Source organism: Melanostigma gelatinosum (genome assembly GCF_949748355.1).
Source record: "Melanostigma gelatinosum genome assembly, chromosome: 9".
Classification (NCBI taxonomy): Eukaryota; Metazoa; Chordata; class Actinopteri; order Perciformes; family Zoarcidae; genus Melanostigma; species Melanostigma gelatinosum.
Window position 1 is genome coordinate 26,780,137 of NC_136642.1, and position 22,883 is coordinate 26,803,019.

Sequence of the window (22,883 nt, forward strand, 5' to 3'; positions counted from 1 at the left end):
AGCATGGAAAATCACAAGCACAAGTGTACACACACACACACACACACAGCTGTGGACAATGGCTTACAGACGTTAAGACAGGGTTCTAGCTTCAAACAGTACACACAACAAACCTACATAAACACACCTGAGATACAGTTTGAAGTTGTAGGAATGTTATTGTGTTCCTGACTCTGGTCAGCTGACCAGCTGCTAAGTACTCATCACTTACAGAGCACTTCACGGTCAGGCTCCGACTTATGTAGCTGATCTACTTCGCCCCTATTCACCCGCCCGCACTCTCAGGTCAAACGCTCTAGGTCTTCTGTCCCACGCACACGATGTAAGAGCCGTGGTGACCGAGCCTTTGAGGCAGTGGCCCCGAGGCTCTGGAATGCTCTGCCTGCAACTCTGCGCCTCGCAGATACTGTGAATACTTTTAAAAACCAGCTCAAAACCCACCTGTTTAGGCTGGCGTTTGAGTAAAAGGTAAACCCATGTCCTAGACCTGCTCTTAAAATATGTTTTACATTTTTATTTTATTTTATTTTATATTTTATTTTTATTTTTCTCTGTGTATGTAATGTATTGACCCTAGGGTCACATTGTGTTTTTTATGCTTTTAAATGTCTGCTCTGTTAAGCACTTTGTGATGTTATGTCTGTGAAAAGCACTCTGTAAATAAAATTCATTCATTCAAGTATCCGGTTGTTTAAAACCTTGAGTCCGACCTCTTGTGGGTGTCAGATCTAACCTGTGAGCATCATGATATTCATGAGATGGATCAGCAAGTTCAGCAACAAATCACCTGCTAATGATGAACATCCACTTCTTCTGCTTCATGTACAGCACAGCACCGTGCTCTCTGCTCATGTGCAGTACATAACTCAGATCTATGAGCTGTGTTTCCCTCATATTGATATCATTACATTCATTTCAACAAGTTCGTGTTTATGCTTCGGAACTTCTTTTACTGTTCTGATAAAACACTGTACTTCTGAATGTACAGTGGAACTTTTATGACACCAGGAGACTTAATCCATATTCGTATCAATGTGTTTAAGAGAGAACTAGTTCTACTGTGTGAACAATGCATTCCTCCACACGCGTCACCAGGTTAGCCAGTGTTTGTATGATTCTTGCTATGATCACAACCTGGGAAGGGATTCTCGTGAGTAAAACTTCTAATGACCATGGAAATGCTCCAAACAAATAGTGGGCAGCAGTTCACCTCTACGACTGGGTCCACACGATCTAAATGTACAATCATCAGTTATGAATGCAAAGGAACGGCAACTACTAACAAGCAGCAAGGCAAGAAAGGACAAATTCAATTAAACTGCCCAAATTCAAACCGCTAAACGTGTACGCTTTGATACTTTCTTTATTGGATTCAATCGAAAGTTGCAAAAAAACAGAAAACTATTCATATTTTCACTTCATCGCCAGGAAACTACAACGCCGGGAGGAGAGGAGTGGCAGCAGCCATTCAGTTAGCGGTTAACTGCAGCAACTCCAATTCAGCCAGCGCAAACCCCCGTCTGTGTCAGGGCTGCAAGAAAAGGTCTGCTGATCCGGTGGGGAGTGCCGGCTCTGGTCATTTCAGTAGATATCTCTACAACACAATACATGCTGTCAGCACGGTCACCTCTTCACATTCTGTTGATAATGTGAGTTAATTTTTTTAATGTTTTAAACTCAAACTCTGTCCAAATCTTACAGATATTATTACTACCAGTATCACAAATTAATAAGAAAACTAATCAAAATAGTCTCATAAAAATCACTATATATGTATCTGACAAACTAGAATAACATGTGTAGCCTACATACTTGCATTGAATACGAGCTGGGAGTCTGTCCCTGCTCACATTCGACCTCAAGCACCACACACAGAGGGTCACTTGGAGAGAAACCTTGGAGCCACACTATTGGTGTCCCTCAGGGTTCTGTTCTGGGTTCCCTTCTTATTTTCTCGTTCCATCAAGTCACTGCGCTCTGTTAACTCAAAGCCTGCACATGCCATCCGACCTCTGCAGCTCACCCTGAATGCAACGGTCCTCCATCTACACAAGTCCTCCGCTCTACACCGCTCCTCTGCCCCGTGGGCTGGCTCGGGGTGGCTGCTCCAGTGCGATTCTAAACACTGGTACTTGCCTACATTTGTGAATCCAGGTCAGAACATGGTCAAACCGTCCACCCAGCCCGTCCACTGCGCTCTGCTCCAGCCAATCAGCTTGCTGTTCCCTCACTACGACGGAGCAGCTACTGCTCTACCAAGTCTCAACTGTTTGCCGTGCTAGTCTCACAATGGTGGAATGAACTCCCCGTTGACATCAGGACAGCAGAAACAATACACATCTTCTATCAGAGACTGAGAACTAATTTGTTCAGACTAAACCTTGCCCCACAAAAAAACCCAAACTCATTCTTTCAACCTTGTTGTCTCGAAACAAGCACTCGAAGCAGTTCATGTACTTGCATGATTCTTGTAATGTTGTGTTGTATCCACATCTTGGAAGTTGCTTTGGATAAAAGTGTCAGCTAAATGAATATATTGTTATCACATTGGTCATTTGTTCAGTGGTGTATAAAGTACTCAAAAGCCATACTTGAGTAAAAGTAAAGATACCTTACTGGAAAACTACTCAAGTAAAAGTAAAAAGTCACCTATTAGAATACTACTTGAGTAAAAGTCTGAAAGTATCTGATATTTATTGTACTTAAGTACAAAAGTACTGAAGTATCAAAAGTAATTTTCTGATATTAAATGTACATCATAACCTGAACATTAAATGAACATCATAACCTGTTCATTGAAAGTAAAAGTACAAGTAAATGCTGTTAATAAAAAAGCAAAGGGTCAGAATTTTGAGAATTATGAAGTTTATTCTTTTAAGTGCTGTGGCACCATGACCAAGGACATGGAGCTATGTTGAACATAATTGGGTTGGCTGTGATCCATCCAGGAGCAACAATGTTCAACATAATATATTGTACATAAGTGTACTTTTGCATCTACTATGAACTTATCATCATAATTCTCCGAAAAGCAATATGACACTATGAAGGAGTTGTAACAGTGCGTTTATAAGTCTGCTCATTAGACTAGAGGATGTAGAGGCCAATGCATAATATTATGTTCAGCAAAACATATCCACTTGATGCATCAGGTCAGTGTTTAGAGAAAGGACGCCTGCCTTGTAAACTCCTGTGGGCCTGATTTGAACACAACAGACAAAGGTTTTGCTCAAGATGAATCTGCAATTGGGCGACTGCTACCATCATAACTCCATCTGATCATCCACAACATGACTCAAATATCAAAACATGATCAATGCTAAAGCAGCACCGAAAGTAACCCAGTCATTACTTGAAACTGAAACATGTCCTGTTCATCTTCAAAAGAAGTTGGTTTTCAAAATTGCGAGAATTCCGTCTCACTCTTCTTGGGCTGAAGACTAGTCCTGCGATGCTAAATAGCCTTTCACAGGCCGCTGAGGCAGGTAGAGGTGTGTTCAGCTTCACAGACAGCTTGCACACAGCTGCGAAGGATTCCCCGAATGCTGCGCTCTCGCGGCTCCTGTCAATCCGTGTATATAGCTACAGCTAACATTAGCCAACTAGTGCTGCACAACTGTCAACACTTCGTCAGCTCACTAACTCGCTAGCGATCCACTGGTGTTGGTCTTCGTCACCACCGTCGTTTGTTGCGGGAGTAGCAGGTGCTTCCATTTCTGCTTCCATCATGAAATCAGTCATCGTAGAGTGGAATTCTACTCAGGTAGTCGCCCGCTAGCTTATAGCATGTAGCATCACTGGGAATCAAAACACCGCAGCTTTGAGAGCACTTGTTTGCAATTGTGCATCAACGTGATTAACCAATGATTTAACTTGCTGCTCGGACCACTGATTCACCAAACCTGCTTGCAGTCTGTGTTCCACCACAGTCCCCGACGCTGCTCTCATGATTCATTTTGTTTCTAAAGATAGATTTGATTTTGTAGCGAGTAACGAAGGTTTCAGAGGAAATGTATCGGAGTAAAAGTATCAGTTTTCTTTGCAAAATGTAGTGAAGTAAAAGTAAAAGTAAACAGAAATATAAGTAGTAAAGTAAAGTACAGATATCCAAAAAAACTACTTAAGTACAGTAACGAAGTATTTCTACTTCGTTACTATACACCACTGCATTTGTTGCAGTATCAGCTGCCCAGTGAATCCTACCTGACAGATTCGGATGGTGTTGTCCAGTACCGTCTTGGTATCGGTGGTGTAGTCGCTGCAGGGCAGCGGGGCGTGGCTGAAGTGGGCCTGCAGCAGCAGATGGGTCTTGGTGTGGGCGCTGTCGTATGAGTGGGGGTTGACCTGCAGGGGGAGCTGCTGAGCCAGCTGACTGTTCAGCTGGTCCTCATTGTGTCTGACGGGCAGCTCGGCATACTCCTCTGCATCCTGCGGGACAGAGATCCAAAGTTAAACAGGAAGTCTAAAGCCTGTTGTGGAATTACAGGGTTAACACTCTTTTCTAGAGATCATTTTCAAGGATATTTCCAGTGATGATCCATGCTCCTCTCGGGATTTGAAAGAGGTTGAGGTTCTTGGTTATGCCATGTGCATCCAACCTGCATGTGCCACCATGTGACGTGACTTGGGGGTTGTGTTCACAGTGTTCCATAACATAACCGAGAGCAGCCGAATCAAAGCAGAGGTCAAATTTCATATATGTACCGAATGTAAATGACGATTGTAATGAAGTTGAAGTTTTTAAAACACTGGGGCCCATAAACTGCCATTTGAATGTTAATATTGTCAAAAAGAGTTGAGATCCCAGGAGAGCTGCCTTAAATGAGGAATATATGGTCTGCCTGTAAATTAGGTTAAAGGGACACAAAGTGTAAAATTAAGAGTTAAAAGGCAAGGCAAGGCAAGTTTATTTGTATAGCACATTTCAACACCAAGGTAATTCAAAGTGCTTCACATAAAACCATTAAAAGCATCAAAACACAGGGCAAAAGAAATGGAGATTTCAAAAACAATTAAAAAACAGTGTAAGAAATAAAATGCAGTAGTAAAATGCAGAAATGCAGGAAATTGATTAATATATTCATTGAACGTGGTTAAATTAAAGGCAGCAGCAAACAGAAAGGTATTCAATCTTGATTTAAATGAGCTGAGGGTCTCAGCAGACCTGCAGCTTTCTGGGACTTTGTTCCAGATATGTGGAGCAGAAAAACTGAAAGCTGCTTCTCCATGTTTAGTTCTGACTCTGGGAACAGAAAGTAGACCGGTCCCAGACGACCTGAGGGGTCGGGATGGTTCACAAGGTAGCAGCAGATCAGAGATGTATTTTGGCCCTGAACCATTCAGTGCTTTGTAAACCAACAGCAGGATTTTAAAGTCAATTCTTTGTTGGACAGGAAGCCAGTGCAAAGACCTCAGAACTGGAGTGATGTGGTCCACCCTCCTGGTCTTAGTGAGGACTCGAGCTGCAGCGTTCTGAATCAGCTGCAGCTTTCTGACGGATTTTTTACAGAGACCTGTAAACACACCGTTACAGTAGTCCAGTCTGCTGAAGATAAATGCATGGACAAGTTTTTCCAAATCCTGTTGAGACATAAGTCCTCTAATCCTTGATATATTCTTCAGGTGATAGTAGGCTGATTTTGTAATTGTCTTGATATGGCTGTTCAGGTTGAGGTCTGAATCCATAACTACACCTAGATTTCTGGCTTGGTTTGTGGGTTTTAACATCAGTGACTGAAGCTGAGCGGTGATTTTCAATTGTTCGTCCTTGGTACCAAAAACAATTACTTCTGTTTTATCTTTGTTTAATTGAAGAAAATTCTGGCACATCCAGTTGTTGATTTGTTCAATGCAGTTACCCAGCCCTTGTATGGGATTATAGTCCCCTGGTGACATAGTTATGTAGATTTGTGTGTCGTCTGCATAATTATGATAACACACTTTGTTGTTTTCCATAATCTGAGCTAGTGGAAGCATGTAGATGTTGAACAGAAGAGGCCCCAGTATTGAACCTTGGGGAACACCACATGTCATTTTAGTCAGCTCTGATGTGTAATCAGCTAGAGACACAAAGTATTCTCGGCCCTTCAAGTAGGATTCAAACCAGTTAAGTGCTGTGCCAGAGAGTCCCACCCAGATTTTTAGTCTTTCTGGGAGTATGGCATGGTCGACCGTGTCGAATGCAGCACTGAGATCTAGTAAGACTAAGACTGAACTTCTGCCATTGTCTATGTTTAAGTGGATGTCGTTGAAAACCTTAACAAGAGCAGTTTCAGTGCTGTGGTGCTGTCGAAAGCCTGACTGGAAAACATCAAAGCAGTTATTTACGGCCAAGAAGTCGGTCAGCTGTTGGAAAACCGCTTTTCAATTATTTTACTTAAAAATGGGAGGTTTGATATTGGCCTATAATTTTTCATCGTTGCGGAGTCTAAACTAGCTTTCTTTAGGAGTGGTTTAATAACTGCAGTTTTTAGGGTTTGTGGGAAAACACCTGAGAGAAGGGATGTGTTTACAATTTGTAAAAGATCAGTGGTCATACAGTTTGAAATATTTTTGAAAAAGTGTGTTGGTAGAATATCCAAGCAGCAGGAGGATGACTTCAGATGTTGTATGATGTCTTCTAGGCTTCTACGGTCGATTGAATGAAATTGTGTCATGATATTTGAATGGATGTTAGATCGGGACAACACATATCCTGTGGTTGATGTGGAGGCACTGACTGCTTGTCTAATTTTCTGAATTTTGGCCGTAAAAAAGGAGGCAAATTGATTGCATGCCCAGGTGGATTGGACTTCAGCAGCTACCGACACTGGAGGGTTTGTTAGCCTGTCGACGGTAGCAAATAAGGCGCGTGTATTGTTCTTGTTTTTCGTTATGATGTCAGAGAAGAATGACTGCCTTGCATTTCTAAGTTCCAAATTATAATTGCGAAGTCTCTCTTTATAGATGTCACAGTGAACCTGGAGATTAGTTTTTCGCCACCTGCGCTCAGCTTTCCGACACTCTCGTTTCTCTATTTTTTCTCTAAAAGATGAAATCTGATAATCATTTTAAAGCAAGCATGTATTACATAACAAATGTAAAGTGATTTTAACAAATGTCAACCTGATGATTAAAATAATAGGTGTGACTGAGTAGAGTGCAGTGTGTGTGTGTGTCGAAAGTGCGGAGAAAGAGGAAGTAAGCAGGGTGTTGGCTTCAAGGGATGGGGAAATAACGGCGGTTGAGTAGAGAAGACACAACGCATAATAATGATGAAGGATGAGATCAATAATCATTTTATAAGCAAGCGTGTACTAAATAAAGTGATTAACAACTGTAACTGTGATGAAGATAACTAATCTGTGTCAGAAAGTGTGTGTGGGAAAAGGGGAAGTGAAGAAGCAGAGACGTTAGGATTGCAAGACCAGGCTTATGGAAGGCAAGGTGATTTCCACACATCCACAGCAAAAGCACACACACATAATTATGATGAAGAATGGATCAGGTGCCGAGTGAGGAGAGGGGGGGGGGGGGGTCAAGATAACCCAACGGTATTATAAAAGAAGTGACTCGCAAACAGCCAGCGGGATAACGTCGTAGGAGCCACCCTAGTACTCCACCGGAGAAGAACCTGGACTTCGCTCGACAGACGCATCGGTGGACTTCGTCTCTGATCAAGAAAGAACCAAGAAAGAAGCAAGAAAGAAGCAAGAAAGAAGCAAGAAAGAAGCAAGAGAGAAGCAAGAGAGAAGGAAGAAGAAGACGGCCCTTCGTGAGCAAAGATTGAAAGACGGAGAATCACCTATCCCCCCTGCTCAACTTTAACAACTGGACAACGAAAGAACCACAGCTACCCTAGAGACTTTGTACTGAGCCTAGAGGATCGCTGAACGGACTTCGTTTGCCGCGCAGGAAGGAGCGAGGAGGGTCTGGCCAGACCCTCGCCCCTGACAACTCCAAAAAATAACTTTTCATCACACCTTTGAAATCCAGCTCCAACTGAGCCGACTCGGCACCAAAACAAATGAGTATAATCAGAGAATTGAAGGTATGGAATCATGTGTAGTATTATTATTTTATGTGAGCTGTAGCTTTGGCCCTGCTAAATATATTCTGCAATAAATATCTGATCTGCATTTAAAGTAAATTTCTCAAGTGCATTCATTTGCTTAAGTAGTAAAAGTTCCTCGTGACAGTAAAAAGTTTAATCTATTGTATGTCTAACAACTGAGTTCTGAATGGTTATCCTAATGTCCTCTCCACTGAACAATCCCTTACGGCATTGAAGATGTAATCCTAGCCGTTAAAACCAAACCTGGCAATTTACCAAGAGCACGGATCCAAAAGAGGAAGCTACCATAACTGACGCGACCGGTAGGAGCGCCCGGGGCCAGGGTGGCCCCTCGGCCGAGTGCGTGTTTACCGGAGGAAGCAGGGTAGACGTCAGGAGTAACGGTAGTTAGCAGAGCCAGGCGAGTTTCCTCGCAAGAACACCAGCTCGCCAATCTTTTAATAGAGAGCTGAGTCAGTAGGTAGCCCCGTATCGGGCCAGAGAATCCCAGGATCTAACAATATGATCCTGAACAAAACGTAACTCTCTCAGATGCCAGTGTTAACCACTCTGTTAGATAGCCTCGTAGTTCATTCTAAAGGGAAATCGGAGAATGTTGAAATCCTTTTCCAGGACAATCCAACATTTTACAGCTGCATTTGCCTCCCCACTCTTCTGGTTTGGAAAACCAACTGTTCCCCTTCCCACAGAGACCGCAGAGGAATCATTCTACCAGACCCGATGACCGAAAGATCCAGGACACCTGCTTTTAAAAATCTACCAAACTCTTTGAAGGGAGTTTCTGAGAATGCTCAACAGTGAATCATAAAGACTGCAGATGATGGAATTGATGATGATGGTCCATCCAACTCCTCTGTGCTGAGGCTGCGTGTTGTGCCTTGTTTGTGGTTGGGATACGGAGAGATGCACAGACACGCATGGGTCCTCTCCGCTAATTCACTTCAGTTCAACTTGGGCGAATGTAGCCCCATCAACATGCTGTGCTGGAGGCATTTGTCACAGCCTCCCCCCGGCCTGGACTGTTAAGGCTCCATCCATCACTGACTGAAGCCAGTGTTTCAAAAGCTAGGGCCTGAAAACAGACCTGAGCTGGGCGGGGGCTAGGATGAGGGATAGGAGTAGTGATCTATCTTTCAGTGCCATTGTGTCTGCATATGGATGTGCTGGAGATAGAGACTATAGATCTTTAAGCAGACATCATCACCGACTACTCCACACCCGCTCATAGTAGCGTTCACAGGAACAGAGGGGGAGAAAACAGAAAGAGGGGCGGGATACACAGCTGAGACAAACTGTGGGGGTCAGGTCCACAGATCAACTGCTACAAACACATTATTACAACTTTTACAAAATGATATGATAAAGAAAAGACACAGACTTTGTCAACTGGCTTGCTGTTCAAAGTAGTTAATTTACTGAACGCTGCCACTTGTGTTGTCTGCATCCTGCAATTTATCCAAAATATCACACATTGAATTGTTTTATGTTGGGTTTGATATTACAACGAGGCTCTTCTTTTGATAGTCGCACTCTGTTGAGAACACGACAATATCACTAGATCTGAGTCCAAGAGAGAAGAAGTCAGATGAGCTGACGAGATGTAAACCAGCAGTTCATCCAGATTATTAAACACTTCATTTGGAGGGAGAGCTGAGAATGAGTGCACCGGTAATTAATGTAATAATACCTAATCGCAACAGAAAGCTCATCTGCTTCCAGCCCCTAGATCCTAGCCAACATGTGATTCATTACGTCTGAATGTCTCGACCAACAGAGCCAATCAGAGGCAGGATCAACAACTTCCTGTGCCAGAGCCAGAAAAACAGCAAATATAAAATGGCCATAAAAAATGACAGTAAGAGTTGATGAGATGGAAGCAGCTGTACAGAAAGAACCATCTGTAAATCAGCTTATATCTTCACTTTACGTGGCAAATATTACGCTAAACCAAATTACAATTTAGTGACTGACTACAGCAAGTATGGGAGGTCAAAGTTCAAGCAGTAAGGGGGTTTGTAACTATGTCTACAAAGGGTAGTATGGGTAATAACAGCAATATTCCCATTTGTTTTCTCCTCGAAATCACTGAAAGGATTTGTTTCCAACATGTCTGATAATCTGGTGTTGTTAGCGTTATTAGTATTACAGATACATGTAGTAATGGCAGGATTCTATGGGATGCCTCTTAGCTCTCTCAGTTCTTTTCTACGAGTCACCATCATATCAGGTTTTCCTCATGGACCTGGTGTGTACATCTGTAGAAGACAACACGTTTGATGAACCTTGGGAAGCAGAGGACAAACACAGTAGGAAAGAAAACAGAGACAAAGACAGGCTGAGTGGCAGCGCAGTGCTCAGAGAGCAAAATAAGTGTGTGAGGAGGGGGTGGGGGTGGGAGGTGGTGTGGGTGTTGCTCATTAGTGGCCACACTGCAACAATCAGGGGGAACTGGAGGAGCATGCCAGTGCTTTGTAGCTAACAGAGGGGGAGTGGCAGGACGGCGGGGTGACTAGCCTATTGTATCGCAGCCTGTTGGGGAGGGAGGCGGCTAAGCATGGCATGCTTTGGTCTGCTTCCAACTACATGTGTGCAGAGGAGAGTGATGAGGACCCTCCCCACCATGTGTTAGCATCATTATTGAAATCAGGTTCAACCACTGAGCTCACTGACTGGACTTCCAGCTGAACTAACGCAGTCTTGAAATTCCTACAACAGGAAACATTCTATTTTTCCCATGTGCAATCCAAACATGAATCTATTAACTTGTATTGTGAGTGTATCAAAGCCGAATGTATCTTGTTCCTCTGGCCCATAGAGCTCCATTGCTGTCCAAAAACTATTAGCGCCGTCCAAAGCATGGGCTCAACTTGCTTCTGGTTCTATTTCACAGAGCAACCCCTCGAGGTAGGCGGGATGCTGAGCTGATGGTCACAGCGCCGCTGCGTGACCGTGTCTCCAGCGTGTTCTCTCACTGGATCCTTTCATCACCAACCAAACTGAGGAACGTCTGACCACAGCCTGGTTATGCTGGCTGTGATTTCTTTTCTCAATCATGTTAAAGATGAACTTATTATTAATAGAACTCTTGGAAAAGCTTTGAGTTGGTGAGTATGAATGTTATGGATGTGTAATGATGTATTTTCTGAGGATTGAAGTATAAATACAAATGTAGTATTTACTGTTGCAATACAGTAGCTACTGGGGATCTAAATAAGCAAGCAAGCAAACAAACCAGGAATTACCAAAGAAACCCAGTTCCTAGCGAGTCGAGTCAAGGCGTACCATGTAGTGGGAATGCAGCATTACTTGAGCATCAAATGTGTATGAACCTGATGAAAATAGTCCTAATGCACATTTTCCTCCTGTTTGAGTAATGTTTGCTAAAGACTACATTATTACTGAGCCTTGAGAAGATGCTACAGGAAGGTCCAGTGTTTCCTATGCTAAAGGAGCTAATGAAGGAAGCATTGAAGCACCTTTCCTTAGCATTCAAGATGTCTAACAGCTCTTATCATGGCGGCCTCTTAGAGACTTTATGTCATTTCACTCAGAACCTTCCTAAGCAAAGAGGACTATTGGACCTCAGCCCTGGGGACAGATGATCAAGGAATACATGTGGCATTCATTCCTTTCATATTCCTGCAGGACTTTGTTAGACAAATATAAGTTCCTGGAACAGATGATCTTTTGTTCCTTGGCCTAATTCTATACAAAATAATATTCAATTGCTTATTTAATTGTCTTTTTTAGATATCTTGCCCATCAGACATTACCTTCTTAACTAATTAATTATTAAGTGTCAGTCTCTTGAACAATGCACTTAAACCAAAAATATTACTTGATTTTCATTTACATGTTCCTGAAAGAAAATGTGATTTAAGGACTCAATGTTGGTCTAAAAAGAATTGATGAACTGCACTATGAATATATGAATAGTTACAGATATACAGTATATATATATATATATATATATATATATATATATATATATATATATATATATATATATATATATATATATATATATATATATATATATACATACACAAATATATAAACCCATAAGAAGCAGTAGTAAAAACCTAAAAACCCATCCCCACCACCGACAGGTGTGACTCCGCCATGTCTCGTGTTGACCCCACCAATCACAAGCCAGAGCCGCTGGGATGCACGAGGTCAATCAGTGACAGGAAGAGGGCGACAAACCACACCACAGCTGCAGAATAGCAGAGTTAATGAAGCTCAGACAAAGGTGCTAATTTGATAGGAGTAGAGTGTAAATCTCTTCTTCTAATCAGGTGTGTCTTCTGTCCTATCACAGAGTCTCAGTGGTATTCTACAGAGCTGCATCACACGTCTTTCAAACAGCAGCCTTCATGTAAAAACCTCCTGCTGACGGATACTGAAGGCAGGGATGCAATGCTACACTAAACACTCAGCTCTTGTTTCGATCCAACAGAAAGAGTATTGCACTAAAGACAAGTGTAGTCTGACTTTTCTGTTACTTTTACAATTCATGTTTTTTTGTGTATGGAAATTGAATTGGAAAACAGTATGTGAGAGACAGAACTCTTTGATTGACTTTCACTTGGAACAAACACACCTGTGCATGGACAACGTTCAATGATATCTCATGGCATGAGAGAAATGTGCAACCCGGACTGTGTACACAAAGGTACAGTGCATGGAGCTGTGAGTGCTACAATAACTGGATGTATTGATTAGAAATCAAGGCAGGCTCTTACAAGCGAATCAGGTTCTGTCCTGGTCTAGAATCAGGTTGCAGAGCATTTGTGGATGTTCTCCTGCTCTGTAGGCATTCTTTTCTATATTCTATTCTTCGTTGTTCGTCATGCAAACAAACCACATACATATCAGCTGTAGGGTTGGGTACCGAAACTCTGTGCCAATATGGCACCGGTTCCTATACGTCCGGTACCTACCGGACCGAAACACAATGCAGATTTCGGTGCCTCCTTTCGGTGCCTCCTTTCGGTGCCTGAGCCGATTGAAATACTTTTTTTACACGACTCTGATGACTCTGTCCTGGCAGCAGGACTCGGTCCTCCGCTCCTCACTCATAGTATTATTACAATGGGGTACTTAGCGCTGCCGCTCATAAGCACAACAACACAGGCACGCGGAAGCTTCTTCTTCTTCTTTGAGACCAACTGGCGGTTGGCAAACGATGAATTGGCGCATTTCCGCCACCAACTGGTACAATAAAATAAGTCATGAGACGTGTCGTATTTTGCCAGAGATGGAAAATATGCTCATATTTCTGCAAAATAATTGCTGAAGTTTGAAGCTGCAGTGTGTGTACAGAGTGTGTGTTTTGTATTTATTTATATTTATTTAAGTACACTGTAAACTGTTAACAGTTAACATATTGTTCATAGTTAAAAAGTTTGAAGCTGTAGTTTGAAGCCAAGTGTTTTGTATTTATTTATATTTATAGTATACTTTAAACAGTTAATATATTGTTCAATTTGAAGAAAGAAGTAGCGGTTCAGGCACCGTTTAGGCACCGGTATCGTTTTAAAAGTATCGTTTTAGCACCGGTATCGGAAAAACCCCAAACGATACCCAACCCTAATCAGCTGTGAGCTCCACATCAGACCGGAGACGTGCGCCCTTAACTAAAAGATGGGTGAGTTCTGCATCTTTCTACGTTTAAACAGAAAACACGTTTTACATTGTGATATTCAATAGAAATGACATACAACATAGCCAACAGAAAGTAGGAAACTTTCACGCGATCTCCCTCCAGTCAACTGCCCTTATCTAGGTCTCTGTAGTGAAATGAGGAGGTATCGTAGATACCAGAGATACTCATTTCTTGTCTATCGTGAGCTTTAGAAGCGAGTGACAGCAATAAACAGAAACAGGGCGTCCAACAAAAGTTCATAGAAAAGGATGGAATCCAGACTCTGTGTCATGGACATAATGCAAAAACAATATCTGGCCTATTTCGACAGCCCTATTGTGCATCGCTGGGATCATTTCTATCACTGGCCTGAGAAGACAATAAAGTCTCGACTTAGCCAGTAGCCTCCAACGTCCCAATCTAGAGTTGTGAATATTTATGCATTGTATTTACCAGCACTTTCAACCATAGCAAGAGAGCAACAGCTGCAACATCTCACGGCACAAGATCTACATTAAGAACCTCAACAGATCTCTCTATGTAACTGCACACACCTCTAAAAGAGGGCATATGTGTGAATTGATAAGAAAACATCGTAAGTGGTGTTGGGGTCTGACCATATGGCTGCAACATGTGCTGTGAACAAAGAGAATCAGGCCTTCCCTTTTGCAAGCAAAGGTTTCATCCTGATTGTGGTTTGATGAGAGCAAACCTCCTCTGAAGGAATTTCACACTAGGGTGTAAATTTCCCCCCTCCAAAAAACTATGGTTCCTGAAGTCACCTGAATGCACCGCTGCAATCTCATTGGCCGAGAGCCAAGACAGCACCAGGACCCCTGTGGTTCAGCCACTGTTTCTACAAAACTGCCTGCAGCTCACACCTCACGGCTTTTTCCACCAATCCCTCCGGGGTAGAAGGAGGCACGCAAGCGCTCTCTTCCCTCTGGACTTCGTCCTGGAACAAAAGATGCATCGGGCTCGTCTCCCCCCCCCCCCCCCCCCCAGCACCACGCTGACGACGGAAGGCCCATGAGGACCACAGGCCTCATCAAATCCTCCGGCAGGAAGACAAGGACGAACCCCCTTCCTCAGCCGATGATTACCGGGAGGTACGAACGACGTACCCCACCGACGTTAACCCACAGGCCTCCCCTCTGCAGCGAGGAGCCCGAATCCGCGCCAGCTCAAACGCCGTGCCGATGTCCAGCCGAGCCTGCATCCGCGCCAGCTCAAACGCCGCGCCGATGCCCAGCCGAGCCTGCATCCGCGCCAGCTCAAACGCCGCGCCGATGCCCAGCCGAGCCTGCATCCGCGCCAGCTCAAACGCCTGCGTCCACTCCAGAGCGAGCCACGCTACCGGGTGCGACCGACTCCTGAGGACCGAGCTACTCACAGTATGCGCCCGCTCCGAGAGCTGCGCTCCCGAGTCAACACTCGAGGTCTGATCAATTCCCATCACGGGAACGAGCCCCATCGAATGAAGCTTCTCACAGTAAGATTCATGGTATCTGGGCTTAGCTTAGCATAGCTTAGCATAGCTTAGCATAGCTTATTCATTTATGTGTTATTCTTCCCGCATCCTGTTGTGTTAAATCACTGTCTTGTTACACCGCGCCATCGCGCAATCAACGCGGACCACGGACCCCCGCTATATTGTGTATTGCCTGCTGTAACTGTCTGCAATTAGGTCCATCGCTGCTAGTGAATGGAGAGTTTGTGTATTATCACTGAAAGACTGAACCTATGGTGGCTGGACCTTCGTCTCGCCGACCGAGTTTCGGGGTGATAGGAAAACAATCCTCATCTCACCGCAGTGATGAAGATCTGTTTTGTTTGGGATTTATTTTCATTTGTTTTATCACACTCAGTGTGATATTCTCTCCTCATTAAATCAGCTCTGTGAGTGAAATGTGGAATCTCGGCTATCGTACACAACTGCCGGCAGTTCTACCGACAGCATCACTTTGTGTACGATACGGCCAGCGCTCTCCATTCTCACTACAACGCGGACCGCACACAGAGTTTGATCCATGACCCCCCTCCTCTAGCTCTCTCTCTGCTCCCTCTCTCTCACTAACCTGCACACACATAGTCAGCAGCCCTTGGGTAACCCCGTGCCCTCGGGTGCCTCACACACACATATAGCTTTGAGCTAATCTAGCTACGTGCTGAACAGCCACCACATGTAGACGCCGGGTCCCCTGTTGGCTAACCGCCATTTTGGGTCGCACGCATGAGACGTCACCACGTCCTAACTACGTCACACGTCACTGAGCTGTTCCCTCGTTCCCCCCCCCCTTTTGCTCTCACACACACACACACACCTACACACACACACACACACACACACCCTCATCCATTTTATTCATTTGACTTTAGGTATTAGGAATATAAGATTGTGTGATGACGTTTGTTGGTTGCAATATTAATTGATTTGATAATTTTCTATTTTGATTTAATAAACTCTGTTACACTTTAAGGAGCAGTCGTCTGTGATTACTTGTGCATATGTATGTAATGAAACTGTATGTAGTAGCCCTGTGTACGAACTTAACCCGTCACTGTGGACATCACTGAATGTGTAGTCGCACCCGATTATCGACATTATGAGTGACCACTAATTATGAGACTTAGTTTTATCGTTTGGTTATTGGTCCCTGTTCGCAGGGTGGTGCCCCGTTGTTATTAATAATCATTAATAATTGTTACATACATTAATAATTCTATTGATGTCAAGAATTCAGTTTCTTAAATGCTGATAACCCAAAAACGCTCCTTTAGATTCCCAACAGTGGTGACACAACAACAGTGGCGGGCTGTGCATTTTATACCTGGGCCTTCACTGTTGTCCTGCAGCTGAAATACCACCTTATAACCACATGATGGCGCCACATATATTATCAGTTTCTAAGGCTGTAACTATGTACGTATTAAACATACGTCACGTGCGGTACGAGACTTGCAATACGTTTGAATAGTACTAGAGCATCTGGAAAATGCAGAAGCTTATATTCAGGAGAATATAATGTTTTCTGCGCTCATGGAGGACAGTGGTTCTCAGCTGGTCTGGCTGTGGGACCCACCATCATTCCTTAATGACACGTCATGGCCCAAAGAGATCGTCTATGATTTTACTTTCACAACTTGAGCATTGAACATACTGCTCTGCAGTGTCTTTCCTCGTCTCAGCCCCATGTCATGGTGCATCTCACTCAGTCAGAATTCCCATATTTGATTGGCTGAGCTGCATCACATGATGTGATTCACTACCCATCATCCTCAATCACAGCGCACTCTGCACCTCACGGCATTCACTGAGCTGCACGTAATGCTGACGTCATTATAGGCCGGCGAGCAGGCGCTGATACGTCAAAGAATACGCCCAACATGTCAAACTAAAGATCTGATTGGTTGAAGAATATGACAATCAACAATATCGTCCCCATTCACTTCAACTGCAAATGGATGCAGGCCTCCGTCTGCAGGCCTCGGTCTCTGTTCTTACCTGGAGACACAGAGGTGAGATCTGATTGGATAAAAGCTCTACTTAAAACAAGCTGCACTGGAAGCAGAGCAACTGAGGAAGACAGTAACTGTGCAATGAGAACATAAGATAATGGGAAAAATATTTTTATAAATTATAATACATGTAGTGTATTTAAGAAAAATTATTAAATTATAAAATAGATAGCTTTGTGATTCTGTTTAGGCCAGCAGAGAAGGCCCTGCTGGCCCTGACGTCCCCCCACCACTGCATAACAACCACAGCCGTATGTTGGCAGTGTGAAGCTCACCGTCAGGACGGAGAGCAGCTCGTGGATGGGCAGCTCCGCCTTCAGTCGCTCTTTAAAGGTGCCAATGGTCTGATGCCTCAGGTAGTAATAGGAGGCGATGCGACCGTAGGTCAGTGGCTCAATGGTCCGATCATCCTGGAGCATTAATGGAACAATTTGACAAACCACAACCAGATCCCATGTTAAACAGCTTTGTGTCATTTCACAGACTATAAAATAACATCAAAATAATACACTCACTCACCTCCTTTATCTCTATGCAGAAAGAGCATTCCAGCTCCCGCAGGCTTTTCTCCACCAGGTTGGAAAGGTACTTGTTAACGGACTCGTGGCTGATGTCTTCTAGGCTGTAATAACTAAACACAGGACGAAGGAGTGCGATTACTAAACACACAGCAATGAAGGAATTCTGTGTATTTGTTCTGTTGAACAGATAACTTGTGTTTAACATGCTTCATATTGCTTTTCCCACTGCCCTATGGAAGGAGAGGCTAAGCAGATAGAAATATTGTTTGACATTTTGAAGATGTGCTGAGTAATGATTGAGGGAGTGCAAGCAGACATATGCTGCAGGTTGAATTCCACTGCTTACATCATAACTCCTCACTGACTGTTTACAGGCGAGCTACAGAGTATCCTGGTTGAGTGTTTTAGTTTAAGGCGAAGTCACACAATTTTGACACATTCATTTGTAGGGTTAGCCAATTACAAGAGCCAGAGGGTCCAAAACAGGGGGAGCTAGCGTAGCTTATTTTAGCTGTGTTGAAGCATCCATAAACTCGCTAAGCAGAAGTATTCTAAAAAAGCTCCACAACAGTGGCAGGGATTGCAGACAGTTATACGATATATGTATGTACAATATGTTGTACAAATACCGGTACATGTCCTGATTAAACTGTGAACTTCTTGTCTGGTCAGCTTGGAGAGCTATTGTGATCTTCGCTAGCATATTACCAGGCGACCCGCACATTAGCGCTAAACTCGCTGGTGGCATTAGTTCACCAACTAGTCCTGCCAGTTTTACTACATCACCGAGCTTCTGTTACCATCTATTTCACAAGCATGTTGAATTAACATCACTGGGCCACTTTCCGGTGTGACGAGGGGTTCATGAGCATGTCACCACATCACTTTGTACTAGTGAGTAACACAAAACACATGATAAACAGTGCTATGATGACTACCTGGAAGAAAAAACAAACTGGGTTTGTCCAGTTTTGGTTTTGACATGAATCCAACACAGTAGACTCCCTGGGTAGTGTTAGAAACATGTACACAACAATATCAGGTTCCATGTTAACATCATATCCCGGATACCATAACATACAGGATAAGATTAGCTAAGACACTTGACAGGGGTTCACCCTCCTCAGTGATGTACCAGTGATGATGGAACCTCATTAGGGCCAAATGAAACACAAAGGTAGCAATGGTAAAATGGCTCGTCACTACTGCCTCAATACATTGTTGCTGGTTGTAACCTGGTACACACTGTTGTGGTGTGAAGAAAAGCTACAGCCTGAAATTATTACCTGAAATAAGATAACCAGTAGCCAGACAAAATAGGTTCCATGCTCAGCACTGCTTAGTAAGAGTTACCACATGAGGCTCAGCAGAAAAGTAATCAAAGTTTGTGCATGGTGTGTACAAGTCTAATAAAAGAGCAAAGGAAACCAGGCATGCTTTCAATAAAGCTGGTAGAAACAGATGCCAAATGTCCTAAAGGTATGTTCTATTTCATCCTTACTGACCGCCAGAGGCAGTGCTTAACACTGGATATCTTCCGTCGCGCGCATGCGCAGGTCGAATATTTATATCAACAAAGTCACGTGTGACCTCGGATGACCACCGTCGTCTATAAGTTCCGGTGTCATCCTGAGCTCAGTCCTTTTTTTCTTCTCGCGTCGCAGGTTAGCTACCATGGTAGCATAAACAAGGATGTGTCTACGATCAAGACATATTAGAGCTCGTCGCTGTAGCCTTGTGACTACCGGTCGGAGTTGCGGTTCTCTCGCCCTCCAAAGGCTGCGACGAGCTGTCCCTCTTCGGAGGGAACGGTATGTTCGCCGTTCGGACATCGAGCCACGGACTGGTGGACGCCCCTATCATCGGTCGTCACCAGTCTGATAAGGGCCAGCTAAGTCGTGATGACAGCAATCGGTAAGATCGATTAACATTGTTTTCTATAACAGTTGTTTGTTCCACGGTTGGCAGAGCGCTTCCGCTCTAGTAATCGAGTGGCGCGCTAACGAGAGCGTAGAATTACGCTGTCGGCCCGCCCTTCACAGTGTTACGGCTATCACAGTTAGCAGAGTGTTCCTGCTCAGGCAAACTTTGTGAGACACTAGATCCGCATTGGCGTTGTGTACATGGAGATTTAATCTTTACATCTGACGTAATTCGCAGTTAGCAGTGTCTTCACTCAGGCTAACTTGGATGCTAGCTGGGACTGCGTCCATCAACTTTGTGAACCTTACGGCTGTCACAGTTAACAGAGCATCCCCGCTCAGGTTAACTCAGTGGGAAGCTAGCTAAACAGAGCTGATACTGGGGCTGTAGCCATCAACTTTGTATCCTTACGGCTGTCACAGTTAACAGAGCGTCCCCGCTCAGGTTAACTTAGTGGGAAACTAGCTAAACAAAGCTGATACTGGGACTGCGTCCATCAACTTTGTATCCTTACGGCTGTCACAGTTAACAGAGCTGTCACAGTTAACAGAGCGTCCTCGCTCAGGTTAACTCAGTGGGAAACTAGCTAAACAAAGCTGATACTAGGGCTGTAGCCATCAACTTTGTATCCTTACAGCTGTCAGTTAACAGAGCGTCCTCGCTCAGGTTAACTCAGTGGGAAACTAGCTGAACAAAGCTGATACTGGGGCTGTGGCCATTAACTTTGTATCCTTACGGCTGTCACAGTTCACAGTAGCAGAGTGCTCTCGCTCAAGCTAACTGGTGGGGCACCAATATCCGCAGCAACTATCCGAGTGAAGAGAGTGTCCTCGCTCCCCTCTCACTATGAGAACTGTTTTCCTGACCTGTTCCACAGTGGCAGAGTGCTCTCGCTCAAGCTAACTGGTGGGACACCAATATCTGCAGCAGCTGTCTTAGTGAAGAGTGTCCTCGCTCCCCTCTCACTGTAAGGACTGTGTTCTTTTTGTCCGTTTTTCACAGTAGCAGAGTGCTCTCGCTCAAGCTAACTGGTGGGACACCAATATCTGCAGCAACTAGCTTAGTGAAGAGTGTCCTCGCTCCCCTCTCACTATAAGGACTTGCCTGGCCTGTTTCCACAGTGGTAGAGTGCTCTCGCTCAAGCTAACTGGTGGGACACCAATATCTGCAGCAACTAGTTTAGTGAAGAGTGTCCTCGCCCCTCTCACTATAAGGACTTTGCCTGACCTGTTTCCACAGTGGCAGAGTGCTCTCGCTCAAGCTAACTGGTGGGACACCAATATCGGCAGCAACTATCTTAGTGAAGAGTGGCCTCGCTCCCCTCTCACTGTACGGACTGTGTTCTGTTTTGTCCGTTTTTTACGGTAGCAGAGTGCTCTCGCTCAAGCTAACTGGGGGGACACTAATATCTGCAGCAACTATCTTAGTGAAGAGAGTGAGCTTAGAGAGTGTCCTCGCCCCTCTCACTATAAGGACTTTGCCTGACCTGTTTCCACAGTTGCAGAGTGCTCTCGCTCAGGCTAACTGGTGGGTCACCAATATCCGCAGCGGCTGGCCAAGGGAAGAGTGTCCGAAGGATCACTCGCCACTGACTGCCCCCTGCCTGTTCTCTCAACATTCAGCAGAGCGCTCCCGCTCGGACTGATTTGGAATTCCGCATAAACTAGTGGGACAAGGGTTCCACCAGAATCGCGGCCATGTTAAACTCTCCCGGCTGTAGGACCTGTATAGCTCCTCTTCAGCCGGAGGACGGCCCTGACCTTTTGCCCTAGCAGGGAGAACCCAGGCAGGACCTGCGGCATCACGCCTTGAGCAGTAAGGTCTGCTAGGCTGGCCGAAGTGGAACACCTGATGCGGGAGGTCTACCTCCCCCTGTCAGGGCAGCTGAATCCAGACCAACCTACCCTGGTCATTTGTATGGCGCTTGCACGCCGGGCATACACAGCAGCTGGAACATCCACCTGTGAGTGCCTTCTTCAGGCACCTTCCCGCCCTCACCACCTTTTCTGTTCCTCCCTCCGAGGAATATCTGAGGGAGTTGCGTGCATGGTGGAGACACCAGGGCTCTCTCCCGCCTTACATCAGACCATGCAGGAGGTGGCAAATCTGGCCTTGCACGTATGCCAGCCAGTTAGATGACTATGGCGTCCATCAGTTTCCCCTGAGGAGACTCTGAGGCCCGATGCCAGGTGCCCTCGACCCAATGTCGGGTCAAAGATGACCTGCTATCCAGGGCTTAGGACACAGCAGCGCTGTGCACCGTATCGACAACTCCCTCTCCCACCTCATGCTTTCCCTCGCAGATTCTCTGCAGCGGGCTACTTCGACGCTTCTGCTCAGTGATGCTTCATTGCAGGCGTTTGCGCTCATATCGAGGGAACGTGGATGTATGATGTCCACCCTGGTTCAGACTCGCCGCCAGGTTTGGCTGGCGCAGTCACCCCTATCTGAGACATGTAGGAGGACCCTCCATACTGTCCCAGTGGAGCCTGGTGAGCTGTTCGAGTCAGCTGCTGTACAGGCGCTTCAGCGGACTGTTAGAGCTAGCCAGACCAGGCAGCAGTTCTCTGGTCTTTGCAGGGACATGCCTGCACCCCCAGACCTAGGGGTCCCATTTTTGGCCCCACAAGGCCGTTTTCTCAGCCTCCAGCTTACCCTAGTAGCCGCAACAGGCCTCGGCGTCCTGCTGAGAGGCCAGACCGCTACCTATACAACCCTACTTACGTCCCCGTCCCCCCCGGCAGGGGTGCCAGGAGATGTCTCCAGGCCGGCTGTCGGGGTTCTTTCTCCCATCAGCGGATTTCCAAGGGAGAGTGGTTCACGTCTATCGACGCCTGTTCCCATGGTGCATCACCACAACTTTCAGTCCTGGGTGCTTCCATTCGGACTCTCCCATCTCCCCATGGGTGTCCACAGTGTGTTACTGCTGTCCTTTCCCCCTGCAATCGCAGGGCGTGAACATACTGCCGTACTTAGACGACTGGCTGACCTAGGCGCCGTCCCGGCTTCAGGCGCCACAGGACACTGCTCGCCTTCTCTCACGTGGCCCGGTGGGCCTCAAGGTGAACATGGAGAGGAGCTACCTGAGCCCTTCTCAGAGCATAACCTTCATTAGTGTGGCCCTATGAGGGCCTGTCTGTCGCCCCAGTGCGGATGGCTGAACAGCCTTCACTTGGATGCCAAGTGGCACAGATACAGGGCAATAATATTATCGAAACAG

At 45.1% G+C, this 22,883-nt stretch overlaps 1 protein-coding gene across 2 annotated transcripts in view; it reads right to left on the minus strand.

The window, feature by feature from the left end:
- The window catches only part of ascc3 (activating signal cointegrator 1 complex subunit 3), a 246,923-nt gene that overhangs the window by 8,375 nt on the left and 215,665 nt on the right, over window positions 1-22,883 (minus strand). For both annotated transcript variants that reach the window (XM_079276288.1, XM_079276289.1), the window contains exons 35-37: window positions 17,739-17,850; window positions 17,495-17,629; window positions 4,204-4,428 (exon numbers count right to left, since the gene is read on the minus strand). In XM_079276288.1, the coding sequence (XP_079132414.1) occupies window positions 4,204-4,428; window positions 17,495-17,629; window positions 17,739-17,850 (472 nt within the window). The remainder of the gene's footprint in view (window positions 1-4,203; window positions 4,429-17,494; window positions 17,630-17,738; window positions 17,851-22,883) is intronic.